We start from the raw sequence: 21,645 nt of genomic DNA on the forward strand, positions 1-21,645 counted from the left end.
CCTATCTTTCCAGTTTATTTTTTACGTACACATTTATCTAATACATGCTATTATTTAGTACTTTAAGAATAAAAATTGATATAAACAATATGCTAAATCTTATCACTTGCTTTCCCTTACTCGGTATTTTTAAAATCCTATTAATTACATCTCTATTTGTTTGTTCCTCATAATTAATACATAGTGGTAGCATTTAAATATGGCATATTTTCTATGGTCTCTATTGATAGGCATTGAAATTATGTAGTGTTTTTGTTAGTCTGACCTCAAGGCAACTTTAAAGCAAATATTTTGACCATATTCTTAGTAGACTATGGTAGCTTAAAATTTGATCATTCTGTTTAAATATTTTTTTAGTACATTAAAGAAGTGTCCTTTAGGGCCGGGTGTGGTGGCTCATTCCTGTAATCCCAGCACTTTGGGAGGCAGAGACCAGTGGATTAACTGAGTTCAGGAGTTTGAGACCAACCTGGCCAACATGGTGAAACACCGTCTCCTCTAAAAATACAAAAATTAGCCAGGCATCTGGGCGCATGCCTGTAATCCCAGCTACTTGGGAGGCTGAGGCAGGAGAATAGCTTGAATCCAGGAGTTGGAAGTTGCAGTGAGCCAACATTGCACCACTGCAGTCCAGCCTGGGCAACAAGAGTAAAACTGTCTCAAAAAAAAAATTATAAGTACAACTTGATTTTTGTAAACTTTTAATTCATGTCTTGTGATTATTTGACCCAAATTGTTTATATCTCCATAAGCATTGTCTATCAGGGCAAATCTGCCAGATTAGTTATTCAGAATATGAAATTATAGTCTTTTCCTTTGACAGCACTATTTTTAGCAAAGAGGCAAAAAATAAAATGAGCTCAAACACAGGTAATGCTTAAACTTCCTGCCTCTTTTGCCTCTACAGGAAAGAAGAAAGAACACAAGAAAGTGAAGTCCACTAGGGATTTTGTTCCTTTTTCTGAACTTGGAACTACTCCCTCTGGTGGTGGATTTTTTCAGGGTATTTCTTTTCCTGAAATCTCCACCCGTCCTCCTTTGGGCAGTACTGAACTACAGGCAGCTAAGAAAGTACATACTTCTAAGCGAGACCTACCTAGGGAGCCTCTTGTTGCCACAAACTTGCCTGGCAGGGGACAGTTGCAGAAGTTAGCCTCTGAAGGGAATTTGATCATTTCATCCAAGTCTAGCCATGATAGGTGTTTAGAGCAAAGTTCTTCATCATCTTCTCAGCCTGAACACACTGCCATGTTGGTCTCTGCTGCAGCTTCTCCTTCACTGATTAAAGAAACGACCACTGCTTACTATAAAGACATAGTAGAAAATATTTGCGGTAGACAGAAAAGTGGAATTCAACCATTATGTTCTGAGAGGTCCCATATTTCAGATCAGTTGATTCTCTCCAGTAAAAGGAAAGCACTAGAAGAGTCTGAGAGCTCACAACTAATTTCTCCACCACTTGCTCAGGCAATCAGAGATTATGTCAATTCTCTGTTGGTCCAGGGTGGGGTAGGTAGTTTGCCTGGGACTTCTAAATCTATACCCCAACTGGATGTAGAAAACATACAGAAGATAATTGATCAGTCTAAGTTTCAAGAAACTGAATTCCAGTCTCCTCCACGAAAAGTCCCTAGACTGAGTGAGAAGTCAGTAGATGAAAGGGATTCAGGTTCCTTTGTGGGATTTCAGAATATACCTGGATCTGAACTGATGTCTTCTTCTGCCAAAACTGTTATCTCTCATTCACTCACTACCTTAGGTCTAGACATGTGTAAGCAATCACAGCATGATAAAATAGATGCCTCAGAACTCTCTTTTCCCTTCCATGAATCTATTTTAAAAGTAATCGAAGAAGAATGGCAGCAAGTTGATAGGCAGCTGCCTTCACTGGCATGCAAATATCCAGTTTCATCTAGGGAGGCAACACGGATATTATCAGTTCCAAAAGTAGATGATGAAATCCTAGAGTTTATTTCTGAAGCCACTCCACCAGCAGGTATTCAAGCAGCCTCCACTGAGTCTTGTGACAAACAGCTCGACTTAGCACTCTGTAGAGCATATGAAGCTGCAGCATCAGCATTGCAGATTGCTACCCACACGGCCTTTGTAGCTAAGGCTGTGCAGGCAGACATTAGTCAAGCTGCACAGATTCTTAGCTCAGATACACACCAAGCCCTTGGGATTCTGAGCAAAACATATGATGCAGCCTCATATATTTGCGAAGCTGCATTTGATGAGGTGAAGATGGCTGCCCATACCATGGGAAATTCCACTGTAGGTCGTCGATACCTCTGGCTTAAGGATTGCAAAATTAATTTAGCTTCTAAGAATAAGCTGGCTGCTACTCCCTTTAAAGGTGGAACATTATTCGGGGGAGAAGTATACAAAGTAATTAAAAAACGTGGAAATAAGCACTAATAAAATTAAGACAAAAAGACATCTGATCTTTGATATGGGGAACCCAGAAGCTTTTCTATGAATTTCGGGTACTTTATGCCAACATTTTCTTTTCTGTTAAGGTTATTTTAGTTTCCAGACCAGGCTAATTGCAAAATGTTAAGCTTCTACCCATTAAATTACAATATAAAAGTAATTTCCTGTATAGAACTACTTTTCTTTTTTACAGATTTGGATAGATAGGAAGGCTGGTACAAACGATTTAAAGCTTTCTAGATCACATATTAGTCTCTAAGTGGTTTTCTATTTCCTGTTTTACTTACACTTTTATAATTCGCCAAAAAAAGAGAATTCTAATTAGGCTATAAGGAGTCTTTACTGTTTAATAGCATAATATGTATTCTGCTTTATACCTAGGACAGAATTAAACATTTACACATTCAGAACAGTGATTTTGTTTTTGATACTTTTATCTCAGTATCTTTTCACTTTCTAAAACTTACCTATATTTTTGCTCATATTTTGTTTATTTACTCATGTGTGCAACATCATTCATAGTAGTCTAGATCAATGCAACTCAAAATGCCAGTCCACAACTGTTACTAATCCACAGGCAAGATAAGCATGCAGAAGAATTTAAATCTAGAGATACTTTTTAGGTCAGTTATCTTTTCATTGACTGGTAGCAACCAATTCATGGACCACACTTTGAGAAACACTTCTTTGGATAATAGTAGATATCCTGGGATAGTGCATGTTCACCATCTATTTTGTCAGATAATGGGGCTTTAAAAAAAAATACTAATAATACTTTGCTTTCACGATATATTGTATTTTGTGGAAAGTTAAGTTTAACAATACAGAATCTAAAAGCAAATTTAATATTTTTAAGCCATAAGAAATTATACTATATTCCAGTATCTGTGTATCTGTATAAAGCAGTGTATTATCTTTTCATTTCTCTGATTGTAAGATAATAGTCTAACTATAGAAGTATTGTGGAAAATGGTAGCCCTAAGTGTAACAAAATACGGTCTCTTGGGTACTCCCTCTGGCCATTACCACATTCTTAGATTATACGTGTCTATCTTTGCAGCTTTGTGAGAGTAATTTTATTTGTTGTCTTCTGAAATGTACATGTATACATGTACCTACTGAGTGCTATGTGATTTTTTTTAATGTAATACTGTAGAATGCTTCTGCAAATTCAATAAAGTTGTTAAATTTGAACAGTGTTGTGTGGTCTCCAGAAACATGTTGTTATGTGTGCTTTATTCTTGGAGTTGCATCAAGTTGAACATTTGCATATGAACACCCCTTTTCCATTTCATCATTAAAACTGACTTTGACATTTCGGTAGTATAATTGAAAATATTCTGATTATTATATGGTTTTTCTTCCGTTTGAGGAAGAAAAACCATGTTTTTATTGACTGTTGGAATCTAAATTTATAAGAGGAATTTAATCTGTAACTTGATTAAACGTATTTGTTTAATCCGTTTCTATTCCACTACTAATGGGTCTTTTTACTTTGTGGTTTCTAATTCTTAGATTCTGAGTTAACAAAGCATAAAATGGACTTTATATTGCTGGGGGTTGTACCAAACAAAAAGATTTGATAGATCATATTCCTGGATTGTTAGGCTAGTAACTATCATGGTGACAAGTCAAACTATATTTTCTTCTAAGAAATGTTATTTTTGTTCTATGGAATGGGATGAGAAGTGATTTATGATTGTTTATACTTTTCTGTGAACAAGATTCCTTTACCTCAGTTGTGTCTAGGTTTTTTGTAACTAGATCTAAAAACCTTTTATACTGTACTTACTAATGTTACGGCAGTTATTTATTAGAAAAGCTTGGTGCTATATGAGGTTTTTTTCTGTTTCATTTTTAAAATTTCCCTTCCATGTTCCAAATTATAATTTAGTAAGCCAACCTTTGCTGTACAATAGTAGTATACTGTATGAACAAAACAATGGTAACAACTCTGTGTTTTAAATGGCCTGTTTCCACATCTAAATTGTTTTTAGTGAAAAGATTTTGTGGGAGCATTTTGAATTCACTTCATGTTCAAAACTATTAGTCCCAGATAAAGGAAAGGAGAAATAGGAAGAAATGGTCAGATGAAAGAGGGAGATAAGCAAAAAATGGGATAAATCATGGAAAAGTTTTCAAGACATATTGCAGTTAGACAATTTTGACTAGTGAGGTATTACCAGTAGACTTGTTTTTTACCTTTTAATGTGCCTAAAACCAGGGTTCCAGATTAATATTAGGAATACATTATCATTTATTGTGTTTCCAGAGAGTAATGGTTTCTCCAATGTTATTTCCAGACTCTAAAATAGAGCTCAAGCTTGAGAAGAGAGAACCACTAAAGGGCAGAGCAAAGACTCCAGTAACACTCAAGCAAAGAAGAGTTGAGCACAACCAGGTATCTTTAGTTTTATGATCACCATGTACAAGTATAAATAATCTGACAACACTAATTTTTAGCCTTTAAGGGTTGACACCCAGATTCCAGCACACTAAATAAACTTAATTTTGTTGTTAAATGATATTAGAAATCCCAACTTTGTGAGTTTGGTCAGTAGTGTAGCCTTTGATTACAGCAAAAGCAAGTTTTTAATATATGTCTCATCTGTGAGTCTGTGCTAAGCGTAGTTCAAAGGCATTTATACTGCATCTTGAAGAAATATTTTAAAAGGTGGAAATATCTAGGTACTTTTGACACAGTTTCTTTAAAAGGCAATGGAAAGGTATTATATTTGTGTCTTTGTCTCTAGATTTCTCACTTTGATTTTATGTGCCTGTCTTGTCTTCTGTGATTCTTCCCTAAACTCTGAAGCTAGTCAGGTCCTAAGACCACAGTTTTCTTTCCTAATTTCAGATGAAAATTTGCCTTTTTTATTGTGGGAGAGGCAATTCAGTTTTTCAGAACTAAAATTTGAGAAACTTAAGGGAAAAATAAGCATAGGTGTAAATGAACAGAGAACCAATTGTTGACTAACCCAGCGTTAATTTGGCTAATGCTTTATAAGACAGCTATTCCTAGAGTAATTTACCCCTACTATATCTAGCACAAAGATCTGCCTAGTTGGTTATTTATCCTTTCCATCTCCTGTTTGTCTTTTTTTTTTTTCACTTTCTGAGACAGAGTTTTGCTCTTGTCGCCCAGGCTGTAGTACAGTGGTGTGATCCCTGCTTACTGCAACCTCCGTCCACCACATCCTCCCCTTTCCCTCAGCAAGTGATTCTCCTGTCTTAGCCTCCCCAGTAGCTGGGATTACAGACACATGCCACCACCCCCAGCTGATCTTTGTATTTTTAGTAGAAATGGTCACCATGTTGGCCAGGCTGGTCTTGAACTCCTGACCTCAGGTGATCCACCCACCTCAGCTTCCCAGAGTGCTTGGATTACAGGTGTGAGCCACCACACCTGGCCTGTTTGCCATTTTAAAATCAAATCCTTAGAGGAATTATTCTTGACTCCTTAAGCCAAATCTTTCCCTTCATTTGCTTTAGTTGATAAGTTGAATTTCAGAACGATTTTTTGGAAATGAGTTTAGTGACAAGAATGTACAGAGCATTGAATGAATGAAGATTTTGTTTAACATAGAACCAAATACTGGAATACACATTTTACTGCCCTTTTATGTAGTAGTTCCTAACAAAGAGCTTCAGGAGCATGTTGAAGAATAAGGAAATAACAGAACAAGAGAACTTAGGAAAATCTGGTGAAGGACACTGAAACAGAGAAGCATGGAAAATTTTGGTCCAAAGTTTGAAGGCAAGATGATATGGTGCTAGCAAGAGTATGTGACTGATCATATAATAGGTTAAAAGAAGGGGAGGGGGCATGGTGTTAAAGATGGTCTAGGTATTAAAGATGGTCTAGGCCAGGTGGGTGGATCACCTGAGGTCAGGAGTTCAAGACCAGCCTGCCCAACATGGCAGGGGCCTGTAATCCAGCTACTTGGGAGGCTGAGGCAGGAGGATTGCTTGAACCTAGGAGGTAGATTTTACAGTGAGCCGAGATAGCCCCACAGTACTCCAGTCTGTGTGACAAGCGAAACTCCATCTCAAGAATAAATAGCCGGGCGTGGTGACTCAAGCCGGTAATCCCAGCACTTTGGGAGGCCGAGGCGGGTGGATCACGGGGTCAACAGATCGAGACCATCCTGGTCAAAATGGTGAAACCCCATCTCTACTAAAAATACAAAAAATTAGCTGGGCATGGTGATGCGTGCCTGTAATTCCAGCTGCTCAGGAGGCTGAGGCAGGAGAATTGCCTGAACCCAGGAGGCGGAGGTTACAATGAGCCGCGATCGCGCCATTGCACTCCAGCCTGGGTAACGAGCGAAACGCCGTCTCAAAAAAAAAGTAAATAAATAAATAAAATAAAGATGGTCTAAGGGATAATTGAGCTGGGGGAATCTAAACTGAGGGGCAAAATAGTCAAAGGAGTGTTGGTTTAGATGACAGGCAGAATTAGACAGTGGCTTTAATGCAGAAAATTTAAAACATGTAGAAGAGTGGAGGGAAGAGTTAATGACCTTCCAGTTACAGCTGTGCTACAGTTGTCAGTTATCAGTGTTTCGTCAGTTTTGTTTCATCATCTTACACCCTCCAGCTTTCATTACTTTTTTTTTTTGAGATGGAATCTCCCTCTGTTGCCCAGGCTAGAGTACAATGGTGCGATCTTGGCTCACTTGAAACCTCTGCCTCCCAGGTTCAACCAATTCTCTTACCTCAGCGTCCTACTCAATTGAGATTGCAGGCATGCACCACCACACCTGGCTAGTTTTTTTGTATTTTTATTAGAGATGGGGTTTCACCACGCTGGCCAAGTTGATCTCAAGAACTCCTAACCTCAAGTGATCCATGCCTTGGCTTCCCAGAGTGCTAAGATTATAAGCATGAGCCACCGTGCCCTGTCTTAAATTGCTTTTGATTTTTTTGTTTTGCTTTTTTTTGGAATATATTGAAGTAATCTCTGACATATTGGTTCACATATTAAAAAGTCAGTATTTTAGCATATATCTCTGAAAGTGCTGTTCCAGTAACAATGTCAATATCACACCTAATAAAATTAGTTTATTCATATCTAATTCGTGTTCAAATTTCTCTAGTTTCATAAATGTGTCATTTATGATTATGTTGTTCAAATCAGGATCCAAACAGGAGCCACATATCATGTTTGATTTTTAGTTGTTTTAATCTAATTTTAATCAAATCTGTAACTCTTACCACTGTAACTGTTTCTCTTCCCTCCATTTATTTGGTGAAGAAACTAGGTTGTTAAAACTAGGTCGTTAGAGAATTTCCCAACATTCTGGATTTGGCACGTTGCTTCTTTATGTCATTTAATTTGATTTTCTCTGCGCTTCATTTCTGTAGAGTGGGTTAGACCTGTAGTGAGCTATGCAGTAGACCTTTCTGTGATAGAAATGTTTTGTATCTGTGCTATCCGTTACAGTAGCCACTAGCTGTTGACTACTTGAATGGTGGCTAGTGTGGCTGAGAAACTTTTTAAATTTTTATTTAAATGGCCACATGTGGCTAGTGCCTAACATGTTGGATGGCACAGATCCAGAGGGTTGTTCAGATCCGCGTTCAGTTGCTTTCACAAGAATACTTAATAAATGATGCTGTGGCCCTCCTATTACATCGTTTCAGGAGGTATAGAGCGTCTTTTTGATTATGCCAAAATTAGAATTGGTTTAGATGTTGAAAGCCTAATCCATCCATTGTAAAGTTCCACATTGCCCTTTCATTTAGTGGTTCTAACAGCCATTGATGATTATTTCCTAGGTCTATTTTGTAAGTAAAAGTAAGCTTTCGTTACTTTTTTTTTTTTTGAGATGGAGTCTCTCTTAATCAAAAAAATGTTTATTTTTCTCATTCTTTTACTGAAATTCCTCTATGAAGAATTTTTCCTTATGAACTTCATAGTTTCCTTGAAATAAATTCATACAAGAGAACTAGGAGAAATGCTTTTCCCTTTTGTCAGTTTTTAAATTAATTATTGATGTCACTTCAAAAGGTGATCAATAAAAAAAATTTTGTGTGTCAGATGCTCTTGCCCAGGCTAGAGTGCAGTGGCATGATCTATATCCTCAACCTTGAGCCCAAGGGATCTTCTTGCCTCAGTCTTCCAAGTAGCTAGGACCGTAGGCGCACACCACCATACCTAGCTAACTGTTGTATTTTTTGTAGAGAGAAGGTTTTGCTGTGTTGGCAAGACTGGTCTGAAACTCCTGGGCTCAAGTGATACTCTCACCTTGGCCTCCCAAAGTGCTGGGGTTACAGGCATGAGCCACTGTGCCTGGCCAATTCTTTTTTTTTGATTACTCTAGTTTTTTTATGTATTGAATTTATGATCAGTTGTCGTCATTATTCTTTTTTCATGTTCACATTGTGCCATCTCTAGCCATTAGGAATTACTAAGTTGGTTCCTGTATTTTTTAATTCCCTCCCCCATTTATCTTTGATAGTTTCTTGTTTTCTTGAACACTAAGATGTCCCAGGCTCTTGTATACTTCCTGTATCATACCTGGAATCAGCCATGTTTCCAAGGAACCCTGATCCTTTTCATAGAAAATACTATATGGAGGCAACAGTTTGTGTGTTGTCCTGTTCGTTACTACTGGTTGTCATTGTTTCCGGGTCTTTTTGTAGGTAGTACTTGGTAAATCATTAATTCACGGGGATATTTCAAATTTACAGATACAGGCTAATTTTGGGTGTTATACTTGTATCTTTTTCTCTTATGCTGAATATCTTGGTTCTTCAAATGATATTTTTACTTATGTAAGTATCACAACATATATGTGTTTCTAAATAATACAGTATTGCTACTAACAATAAGGCTGTTAAATGCAATCTGGGATTTTGTTTTCCTTGTCTGGACATAGCCCACTAGAATGTAAAGTCAAACTACTGTGCTTAAATTCACTTGAAAGGATTTTTTTCTTTGTGTCATACGGCCACCAACTTAATATATAGTTAGGTTTTTTGTTCTGTAATATTAGGATTGTATTTTCTTTTATTAATTTTTAATTGTATATATGTAGTTCTATGTAGGCAAAGTAAGGTAGAGTCAGAATTCTGGCTTCTATCCTTTCCCCTTCCATCTGTAGATAACCATTTTTATTAAGTTTTGGTTTCTATTTTTGTTTTTGAAAATATAAGTAACTATATAGATTTATATATGCTTTCCCCTTACATAAAAGGCAGCCTGCTTTGTACCTTTATTTTTCTGTTTTTAACCTAAACACATATCCTAGATATTACTCCATGTCAGAATATAGCCATCTTCCTTATTGCTTTGCACAACTGCATTTTATGTGTTGCATTTTATGGATGTACTGTAATTTAACCACTCTCCATTTGGTGAATATTTGAGTTTTTTTCAGCTGTCTTGTTATGAATAATGCCAGGAAGAACCATGAGCAGCATTTTACATGTGTCATTGCATATTTTTTGCCAATTTATCTTGGGGATGTCTACAAGTAAAATTGCTAGGTAATTTCACCATTACACTCCTCTACATATGAGTTGAAGCATTTCTCATTCCCATGAGCAGTATCTGAAAGTACTGTTCTTTAATGGAGGAATATGAGACTGTTTTTTTGTTGTTGTTGTTTAAATTTAGTATGAATAACCATGTTGGTCATGTTTTACTTAAATTGATAGTGGGTTATTTAGATTAAGGTAGATTTTAATTATCTCAGGAGCTTTAGAAATTATCTATGCCCAGGCCCTTCTAGAAGAGATTCTGATTTAATTGGTTATGGTAGGGTTAGGGGCATTTGATTTTTTTTTTTTTAAAGCTTTCCTTGATGATACTGTGCCACAGGATTGAGAATCTCAAATTATAAAACTATTCTTTCAAATATTTAGAAATTGGACTATTAAAAAGCATTTACTTTGGCCAGGTGCAGTGGCTCACACCCTCAATCCCAGCACTTTGAGAGGCTGAGGAGTGGGTGTATCACCTAAGGTCAGGAATTCAAGACAAGCCTGGCCAACATGGTGAAACCCCATCTCTACTAAAAATACAAAAAATCAACCAGGCGTGATGGCTAGTGCCTGTACTTCCAGCTACTCAGGAGGCTGAGGTGGGAGAATCGCTTGAACTTGGAGTTTGGAGGTTATAGTGAGCTGAGATTGTGCCACTGTGCCCTAGCCTGAGTGTCAGAGCAAGAGTGTCTCAAAAAAAACAAAAAGCACTTACTCTATGTATGTCTGTAATTTGTTTACAGATTTCTCTTTGGGAGTAATTTGCATTCAACAAATATTTCCTAATTGATAAGGAATCCAGAGATTCTGATTGTGACTGAAAACTCCTCTCTCTCTCTTTTTTTTTTTTTTTTTGAGACGGAATTTTGCTCTTACTTTCCCAGGCTAGAGTACAATGGCACGATCTCGGGTCACCACAGCCTCTGCCTCCCAGGTTCAAGCTACTCTTCTGCCTCAGCCTCTCGAGTAGCTGGAATTACAGGCATGCGCCACCACTCCCAGATCATTTTGTATTTTTAATAGAGAAGGGATTTCTCCATGTTAGTCAGGCTGGTCTCGAACTCCTGACCTCAGGTGATCTGCCCATCTCAGCCTCCCAAAGTGCTGGGATTACAGGCATGAGCCACCACACCTGTCCTCAAAACTCTTACAATGTCAATTCCAAATATAGATAAATACAAAACCATGACTTATGAGACTATGTCTGTAACTTGCGTAGTATTTTTTGTTTTTGGTAACATTACTTCCAGCCATTTAGGCATATTTGTTGGATGACCACTATTATAACAGGATTAAAGTTTTTAAAAAAATGTTTCTTTAAATTTCATAGACACTGACTTGGACATAAAATTATCCGTTAGTAATCTAGGTTAAATATTAGCTTGAAAACAGAAGTGACAACAGAGACACATTCTATAATACTAATCATTGATGGATGTTCTCTAGTTAAAATAATTTAAAAGAATCATCTGGTAATAGTGGGTTCAAAACTGAAAACCTTGCTACTAGGAGTTTGGAATTTCAGACACTACCCAAGAGCTATGGAATCAGAATCTGCATTTTAACAAAAGCTTCAAATGATTGATAGGCACATTACAATTTAAGAACTGGTCTTAATGGGTTTTAAATTAGTATGTAAGAACTGCTGGATTTTTTTAAAATGAGGAATGATCAGTGAAAGAAATTATTCTGGGATTGGCTGTGCGAGGCGGCTCACACCTGTAATCCCAGCACTTTAGGAGACCAAGGTGAGCGGATCACGAGGTCAGGAGTTCAAGAGCAGCCTGGCCAACATGGTGAAACTCCATCTCTACTAAAAATACAAAAATTAGCCAGGCATGGTGGCAGGCGCCTGTAATGCCAGCGCCTTGGGAGGCTGAGACAGGAGAATCTCTTGAAACCAGAGGTGGCTGTGAGCCGGGATCACACCACTGCACTCCAGCCTGGGCAAAAGAGCGAAACTCTGTCTCAAAGAAAAAAGAAATTAATCTGGGATTGAAAGGTAACAGCTATTACTTTCTATCTTTCTGTAATGACATATGGATAGCATTGAGATTTGAAAGTGACAGTAGGCTTGCATATTCATTATAAGAGTGACCACAGGAGTTTTGTGGCTGCCTAATTTTTTATCTATTTCCAAGAAAAGTTTGACACCTGTGAATTCTTTAATGCAAATAAGCTATATGTGGGATTATAATTTAAACTCATTCTACTAAAATGATTCTGACCATATGAAAATAACGTTTAGTGTATGCTAACAATTATAAAAGTTTGTTTTTTTTTTTTGGTGGAGATGCCGGGGAACGAACCTGGAGCCTTATAACAACAATTATAAAAGTTTGTATTTTTGTTTTAAAAGGAAATTAACTTATAATAGATGACTTTCTTCTAAGTCATGATCAGTCTGCTTTTTGTTTAGACAGATGTAGCAGCTCCAATTCTAGAGCCAAATAGCAAACAATGAGTCAAAAAGGGAACCAGTGATAGTTGATGTACTTTTTTTCCCATCATTTTTATGATAATTTATGAGCTAATATAGGTGGATTCTTTAGTGTATTTTCCCACGTTTAAGGGTTTTCTGAAACAAAAAGTCAAAAAGGAACTGGTGATGATAGATGTGTGTTTTTTCCCATCATTTTTATAATTTGTGAGCTATTATAGATGGATTCTTTAGTGTATTTTACCACTTAAGTGTTTTCTGATGCCTAAATATTAGTTCAATTAATTTAGGAATATTTTGAGGGCATAGCATTGTTTGTAAATGCCAGCATTTGGAGGCTTTTATTTTATGGCTTCTCAGTGTGCCATTATGGCCTTTATTACAGTATTTGATGTTAGAATATGACTTTTTAATGTGTTGATGCTTGAATAGAGCTATTCTCAAGCTGGAATAACTGAGACTGAATGGACAAGTGGATCTTCAAAAGGCGGACCTCTGCAGGCATTAACTAGGGAATCTACAAGAGGGTCAAGAAGAACTCCAAGGAAAAGGGTGATGCAAGGCTTATTCCTTAGAATTGGGTTTTCAGATTGGTAGGGTTTTAGTATTATTTTATATTTATTGTTTTCGTTTTGTTTTCAAACTAACAGGTGGAAACTTCAGAACATTTTCGTATAGATGGTGCAGTAATTTCAGAGAGTACTCCCATAGCTGAAACTATAATGGCTTCAAGCAACGAATCCTTAGTAAATATGTTTCATAAACTATACAAGTGGTTTTCTTTGTAAATTGCCCTTTAATTGGAAATGGGGAGGTGGTAAATTTTGGCAAATCTCAAATTTACATTTTTTTTTTTTTTTTTTAGTTTTAAACTGATTTTTCCCATATAGTTCTGAATTTTAGAATTTTTCTATAATATCCAATTTATGTACAGAAATCTGATTCATGTACAAGAAAGTATAAGAATAATTTTTGTTAAAATATTTGAAGAATGAGCTTTGTATATGAAGCACAGAGTTGTGTTTGTAGCTGCTGTTGCTTAAATCTTTACTAAGGGAAAATTTCTAATATTACAGAGATAAAATATCTTTTTAAGTGTCTGTGTTATGTTTGGATAATTCTGAGTCTGAATAATTTGAATCTTGGCAGGTTGTCAATAGGTTGACTGGAAATTTCAAGCATGCATCTCCTATTCTGCCAATCACTGAATTCTCAGACATATCCAGAAGAGCACCAAAGAAACCATTGACAAGAGCTGAAGTAAATGAATATCATTTAGATCGATGATATCATTGATCTTTCAAAGAGGAAATATTTATTTATATTTGTTTTCTTTTTTTTTTTTTTTGGAGTGGGAGGGAGCAGAGCTTTCTTTATTGGGTGGTGTGTGTAAATATGCATATATTATTATTTTAAGGACACTTTTATTATTGAAAACAGAAATAACTAATATATTATGACATGCTAATACTCTCCTCTTGCTACTATATTCGTTTTAAGCTCCAGTTTTCAAGGGAGTGGTCATTTGTGTGCTGCTTACAAATATGTTCTGTTTGTCATGAATGCAAGTTTGAAAGTGCTGCTGGGCTGTGAGGGTGGCTACACTTTATTTTGTTGACGGGTCAAATAAGAGACTTTAAGGTTACTTTATGTGGTGCTGGAATGGATTAACTTCTGTATAATTAAGCTTGAAAGTACTAACTGCATGGTGCATATTAATTTGGATGAATCCTTACAAAAGGAGCTGAAACATTTATTATTTTGTTCTGGACATAAAGGTAAACATAGCAAAACAAGCCAAACATTATTCTGTATTCTTTAAATTTGGGCATATTGCATTGACTCTATAGTTTAAAAACAAAATTTGCTAAAGGTTCATGTTAATTGAGTATCTTCTGAATTTTATCTTTTATTATAGAATTCTTAAATGAAGAAACAATATACTCTTAATAGTGAAAAACATAGAAAATCAATGAGGGAATTAACACTGCCGTGTTAGGTTACTGAATTTTTTTCCCCCAATTATTTGAATGTGTGGCAGTTTTTCACCCTGATAACTACATAGATAAGGTATCTTTATATTAAAGAAACTTGAAGAGAGCCTTGGAAACATGTGAATACCTAGATAATACTTTAGAAATGGCAGTTTTAAAATCTGCCAAATGATAGAGTTTAAGGGTATTTGTTCTCTAAAACTTTTATTTAAAATTATGTTTTAATTATTTTGCGTTTACACTAAATTTTAACTTGTGATTGTTTGTTTGTTTCTTATTAGGTGGGAGAAAAAACAGAGGAAAGAAGAGTAGAAAGGGATATTCTTAAGGAAATGTTCCCCTATGAAGCATCTACACCAACAGGAATTAGGTATTCAGATACATTGACACGAATACTGGTGTATTCTAGTAGGGAATCTTTATTTTTAATTCTTCATCACAAAGTTAATGTACCTCTGTGCCCAGAATTAAGCTGTTCTTTTGGACTCTGGTACAATAGTGCATGCCTATAGTCCCAGCTACTCAAGAGACTGAGGCAGGTGGATTGCTTGAGCCCAGGAGTTTGAGACCAGTCTGGGCAACATAATGAGACTCCATCTACTCCCTGACTCTTAAATAAATAAGTGAATGAACTGTTTTTTGGGGGAACAGTTTAATTGCCCTAAGCCCACCAGTAAATACCCTTGAAAGTTGAATGAGTTTCAAAATTAACTTTGGTAAAAGGATTTTAAGTAAATCATTTACTTACTACTTAATTTATATTTTAAAATCTAAACAAAATCTAGTAAGAGATACTTTTCCCCCCAAATTTCTCTTTTCTAATTGAAAAGGCTGTATTTGTGTATATATATTTAATACATATTATATGCATATATATATATATATATGTTTTGTTTTTGTCTTTGTTTTTGTTTTGTTTTGGGGATGAAGTCTTACTCTGTTACCCAGGCTGGAGTGCAGTGGCATGATCTTGGCTCACTGAAACCTCCACCTCTTGGGTTCAAGCAGTTCTCCTGCCTCAGCTCCTGAGTAGCTGGGACTACAGGTGCGTGCCACCACAGCCAGCTAATTTTTATATTTTTAGTAGAGATGGGGTTTCACCATGTTGGCCAGGCTGGTCTCGAACTCCTGACCTCATGATCTGCCTTGGCCTCCCAAAATGCTGGGATCATAGGCCTGAGTCACCGTGCCTGGCCTGTATATCTTAAATTTTAACTGAAAGAAACACAACCAAAACTATGTTTTGTTTTTCCTCTTTACTCCTAAACATTAGCTTTGAAGAGCCTTTAAGAAGGCAGGTTTAGTGACTATCAATGTTTTGAATATTATTTTCTGATAAAGAATGCATTTAACTTTTTTTTTTTTGAGACGGAGTTTTGCTCTATTGCCCACACTGGAGTGCAGGCGTGCAATCTCGGCTCATTATAATCTCTGCCTCCCAGGTTCAAGGAATTCTCCTGCCTCAGCCTCCTGAGTAGCTGGGATTACAGGCACCCGCCAGTCAGCCTGGCTAATTTCTGTAGAGACAGGGTTTCACTGTGTTGGCCAGGCTGGTCTTGAACTCCTCACCTCAGGTGACCCGCCCTCCTCAGCCTCTCAAAGTGCTGTGATTACAGGCATGAGCCACCATGCCTGGCCCATCTAACTTTTAAAATAGAAAATGTTGAGAAGTTTTAAATAGGCTGACTGACCTCACTGCTTTATATATATATCGATTTTCTGTTATGTCAGAGAATGTGCTTGGAATTAGGAGTGGCAATGACATTTTATGTTATTTCTCTAAATCATGTCTTTATCTAAAATTATTTTTCTCTTCCTCCTTTCACTCCCAACAGTGCTAGTTGCCGCAGACCAATCAAAGGGGCTGCAGGCCGGCCATTAGAACTCAGTGATTTCAGGATGGAGGAGTCTTTTTCATCTAAATATGTTCCTAAGTATGTTCCCTTGGCAGATGTCAAGTCAGAAAAGACAAAAAAGGGACGCTCCATTCCCGTATGGATAAAAATTTTGCTGTTTGTTGTTGTGGTAGTTTTTTTGTTTTTGGTCTATCAAGCTATGGAAACCAACCAAGTAAATCCCTTCTCTAATTTTCTTTCTGTTAACGCTACAAAATCCAACTGAATGGTATCTCTTTGGCACAGTCAACTTGGTCTCCTATTTTTAATAACTGTGTTGAAAAACATTTGTGTACACTTGATGACTCCAAGAACTAAAAATAATGTGATTTTGCCTCAGTAAATGTAGTATTCCATTGAAAAGCAAACAAAATATATATAAATGGACTTCATTAAAATGTTTTTGAACTTTGGACTAGTAGGAGATCACTTTGTGCCATATGAATAATCTTTTTTAGCTCTGGAACTTTTTGTAGGCTTTATTTTTTTAATGTGAGCATATTATTTCATTTTTTAAAAATGTCTGTTTTTTGTGTATTTGGGAAACAAGAAGGGCAAAACATGGTAGTATAATGTGAAGCAACACATTTAAATACTTAGAATTCTTACAGAAAAGATTTTATGAATTCTCTGCTGAATAAAAACTACAAACGTGAGACAATGAAATTCAGTAAGAGGAAAAGTAACTTGGTTGTACTTTGTGTAACTGCAACAAAGTTTGATGGTGTTTATGAGGAAAAGTACAGCAATAATGTCTTCTGTAACCTTTATTAATAGTAATAATATTGTTGCAGCCCTATCATACTTTTTAAGACTTACAGTATCATGAAAGTCCTACTTCAGTAGACCCATTTATATACAATTGATTTTTAGCAGAGATCATTTAGTGTAACATACACATATTTTAGAGAATTGTTAGCTAGCTATTTATGTTTTAAAAAGCTGTTAGCTAGCTATAAGGCTATAATCAGTCAATCCAGTTTGCAACCAAAATATGTTTTGGATAAGTGTATGTATGTTTAGAAGTTAGAAATTGTAAACACTGGTCTTACGTTTCACTTAGATTCATTATTGCATTGTCTAGTTACCAAAAGGAAATTTTGCCAAGTTTTTTTTGCCCTGTATTTCCCAGCATAATTTGATTAGAAAGTACAGAAAGGGCCGGGCATGGTGGCTCACGCCTGTAATCCCAGCATGTTGGGAGGCCCCTACGGAAAGATCATGAGATCAGGAGATTGAGACCATCCTGGCCATAAATGGTGAAATCCTGTCTCTACTAAAAATACAAAAAAATTAGCTGGGCGTGGTGGCGTGCGCCTGTAGTCCCAGCTACTTGGGAGGCTGAGGCAGGGGAATCGCTCAAACCTAGGAGGTGGAGGTTGCAGTGAGCCAAGATCACGATACTGCACTCCAGTCTGGCAACAGAGCGAGACACTGTCTCAAAAAAGTACTTGCTTTTATTTTACATCATACGCAGTAGTTAATAAAGTTGTATACTCTGAATAAGAGGTGGGCATTATGATTTTTTTTGTTTTTAAATTTTTAAATTTTATTTTTATTTTTTGAGACAAAGTCTCACATTTGTCACCCAGGCTAGAGTGCAGTGGCACAATTACAGCTCACTCCAACCTCTGCCTCTTGGGTTTAAGCAGTTCTGCCTCAGCCTCCGAGTAGCTGGGATTACAGCTGCCTGCCACCATGCCTGGCTAATTTTTGTAGTTTTAGTAAAGATGGGGTTTTACCATGTTGGCCAGGCTGGTCTTGAACTCCTGACCTCAATTGATCCATCCGCCTTGGCCTCCCAGAGTGCTGTGATTATAGGCATGAGCCACTGTGCCCAGCTGGCATTATGATTTGTGTACTCTTGAAATGGTTCTTTGTGGTTGATTTTTTTTTTAAGCTGAAATTTACCTCATGAATTACCTGGTTACGTAAAGTAGTAGGTGATGAAAATTTCAATAGAATTAAATAAGACGTAAACATTTTAAACTGACTCATTTGAGTTTCAACTTTACAGTCATTGGCCATAAAGCACACTAAAAATGTAAGTTATTTTTAAATATCATCTGAAATAAAGATACTCTTTAAAAAGGAAGAAGCTGAAAATGTATATTTAGACCAGCACACAATTTTGGTTTCAGTTAGCCCTGTTCTGATATTTAACTTTTATATAGTTTGTACACATTTTCACATACTTTGCAATTAAGACCAGAAAGACTTGGAGGTCTTTCTGCAGAGTGAACAAGTCCTACAGAGTGAGTGGGAAGCTTACTCCTATATCAGAAATGTTTGCCTCTCTGAGTAAAAGTGTTTCTTTGAGATGAGCCATAGAGGGGGCACCTTTTACTCAACTTTTCTTTGTTTTTAAACTTTGTTTCCCATATTGTTTTCAGTCTTTTGTTTATGATTAGAAATTGTGAGAAGCTTCATTTAGTGTTTAAAAATGTGGGGAGATAAATCAGACTTAACATGTATGTAAGATCAATTCACTTTAAAGTATGGTCCAAATAGCAAAAATAGGACCAGGTAAAACATGTAGTCATATTTTAAAAACATGTACTTGGTCTTTTGTGTGTGTCTGTTTTATTCCATTAGAATAAATGTGTCCTTGATGTAAATGCAAAGCATTTCTTTCTGATTAAATTGTAGATGTAGACTTTACAATATAATTCAATAATAAAAAAGTAATTAACCTCTAATTTTGTCGTTGCAACAAATGATTTTCAGATAGCACAAACTATGATTTCTAGATAACAATTTTTATGTGGGACTTATGGATTACTTGGTTTTCTTATTTCAGTCTGTTCATACATTTTACTTCTAATCATAATCAGGTCCTCATTTGTTTAAAGGTAAGCAATGCATAGCTATTATACTCGCAGAGTGACATTAGGAAGCTCTCCACGGCACTCTCCCACTCTACGGTATAGTGATTGCTACTTGTCGGTCTAGTTCCTTTTTTCTACAAGTTTTACTATATTTACCTATGACCCTTATGATTGTTAGTCTTGCTTTGAGATTAAGCCAGTGTCACTGTGATACATCATGGAGCTGTGCTCACAAGATGAAAGTGCCATTCTGTCTCCATCATTCATATGTCCGCAGAGGTGATTTTACTTAGAGTGTTTGTCAAGGTAGTATAGACACCATAATTAATTAGAAAGCAAATCGCATCAAAGGCTTAAAACAACGGTAAGTTTTATTGCATACTTACCATGTGCTAGGGACTCTTCTGTGTGTTTAATATGTATTGTTTCACTCCAGCCTCATGATAGTCCTATGGAGTAGGCATTTTCTTAATTTCATTACAAATGAGAAAATTGATGGTTAGAGATGTTAAGAAATTTCATGTTTGCACACAGCTGAGAAGTGATGGGTCTGGTTGCATATAATATCGCAGAGGGAACCTTAAAGACCAGTTCTCTGTTTACATGCTTTAAACCAGTTTTTCTGTGTTCAGCCCTGCTCCTTTCGCAACTTTGGTGGTATCTCTTAAGTTTTGAACCGCTAAAGGGTTCTTTTGGGTAAAGTAGCTCACTCCTAGGTTTTTGTTTTCTTTGAGGCAAGGTCTCACTTAATCTTTCTCTGTGGCTACTTAAATTTAAACTTTCTGCCCAGGTGTGGTGGCTCATGCCTGTAATCCTAGCACTTTGGGAGTCTGAGGTAGGTGGATCACCTGAGGTCAGCCTGGCCAACATGGTGAAACCTTGTCTCTACCAAGAATACAAAATTAGCTAAGGCAGATGGATCACCTCAGGTCAGGAGTTGGAGACCAGCCTTGCCAACATAGCAAGACAATTTTATTAGCCAGTTTGGTGGTGGGTGCCTGCAGTCACAGCTACTCAGGAGGCTGAGGCAGAAGAATCACCTGAATCTGGGAGGCAGAGATAGCAGCTGAGATCATGCCACTGCACTCCAGCCTGGGCAAAAGAGTGACTCCATCTCAAAAAAAATAGCAAATAAATAATAAATTTAAGCCTTCTTTAATTTTGCTAATTCATTTTATGTTTCTTAATCTTTTTTTCTTTTTCTTTTTGGACAGTCTTGCTCTGTTGCCCAGGCTGGAGTGCAGTGGCGCCATCTTTGGCGCCATCTTGGCTCACTGCAACCTCTTCCTCCTGGATTCAAACGAGGCTCTTATTTCAGCCTCCTGAGTAGCTGGGACTACAGCTGCACCACCACGCCCAGCTAATGTTTGTATTTTAGTAGAGACGGGGTTTCACCATGTTGGTCAGGCTGGTCTTGAACTCCTGATCTCAGTTGATCCTCCCAAAGTGCTAGGATTACAAGCATGAGCCACCATGCCAGACCTAATCTCTCTCTTTTTTTAATCTTCCAAACAGCTTTTTTGAAGTATCTTTTGCTGTCTCACTCTACCTTTGTCATCTGTGTTAAACACTTTTTTAATTGTCAGTATTCAAGTCTCAGTAGAAAGAGGCTGTAAGCCTATGGTCAGCCTGTCACCTTCAGTTGATGGTCACTGAGAGCTTTTCAGAATTCACATATCCTTTTCACCAAAGATTTGGTTGAAAAGTAGAGGAGCAGACAGGGTTTGAGTGCAAGGGGACTCTATGTATTCTGTTAAGCTCTCCTGATTATGGAATCATTAGTTGAACTGACAACCTTTATACTATATTTACGGTGCTTTTAAATGGATTGAAATTTATTGGTTACCAAATTTTGCCACTTACTGCAAAAGGCATTTGATGCTTCCTCTGTGAGAAGTACAATATGTAGTTAATGGTGCATGGGTGCAGTTTTAGAATTTTTTTTGGACTTAGGTTGAGGCATTCTTTGGAAAATTGCTTTTTAAAAGCATTTGATGCTGGGCATGGTGGCTCATGCCTGTAATCCCAGCACTTTGGGAGACTGAGGTAGGCAGATCACCTGAGGTCAGCCTGGCCAACATGGTGAAACCTTGTCTCTACCAAGAATACAAAATTAGCCGGGTGTAGTGGTGCATGCCTGCAGCCTCAGCTACTTAGGAGACTGAGGCAGGAGAATCTCTTGAACCTGGGAGGCGGAGATTGCAGTGAGCCAAGATCATGCCATTGCAATGTAGTCTGGATGACAAGAGCAAAACTCCGTCTCAAAAATAATAAAATTAAAACATATTGACTATTCCATTAACTACTAACCAGGTAGCAATTTAAATATTGCTATTAATTGTTTATTGAGAGAAACTAAAAATGATCTTATAGTCAAAGAACTAAAACTGTGCTTATTTGGAATAAATTAAAGCTGATTATAAAAATTCAGTCCTGACAATAGACCACTAATGACTTTATTGTCCAGAAATTAACACATTGGTCTTGTGAATACGTTTTCTTTCTTTTTGGAGGAATGGGATATAAGCCTTTAGCAGTTATAAATGCATTTCCAACTTATGATG

General features: G+C 36.9%; 1 protein-coding gene across 4 annotated transcripts in view; it reads left to right on the forward strand.

Moving 5' to 3' along the window:
- The window catches only part of TMPO (thymopoietin), a 33,081-nt gene extending 14,129 nt beyond the window's left edge, over window positions 1-18,952 (forward strand). Inside the window, exons 4-9 of one of the 4 annotated variants that reach the window (XM_002752893.7) lie at window positions 4,737-4,834; window positions 12,797-12,916; window positions 13,015-13,110; window positions 13,514-13,624; window positions 14,640-14,728; window positions 16,194-18,952. In XM_002752893.7, coding sequence (XP_002752939.2) covers window positions 4,737-4,834; window positions 12,797-12,916; window positions 13,015-13,110; window positions 13,514-13,624; window positions 14,640-14,728; window positions 16,194-16,479 — 800 coding nt within the window. In that variant the 3' untranslated portion in view covers window positions 16,480-18,952. Of the gene's footprint in view, window positions 1-907; window positions 3,628-4,736; window positions 4,835-12,796; window positions 12,917-13,014; window positions 13,111-13,513; window positions 13,625-14,639; window positions 14,729-16,193 lie in introns of those variants that run through there. The other 3 variants (XM_035257358.3, XM_003733825.6, XM_009004410.5) reach the window with 3 other exon arrangements.
- The last annotated feature ends 2,693 nt before the right edge of the window (window positions 18,953-21,645 follow it).

This window comes from Callithrix jacchus, chromosome 9 (assembly GCF_049354715.1).
Source record: "Callithrix jacchus isolate 240 chromosome 9, calJac240_pri, whole genome shotgun sequence".
NCBI lineage: Eukaryota > Metazoa > Chordata > Mammalia > Primates > Cebidae > Callithrix > Callithrix jacchus.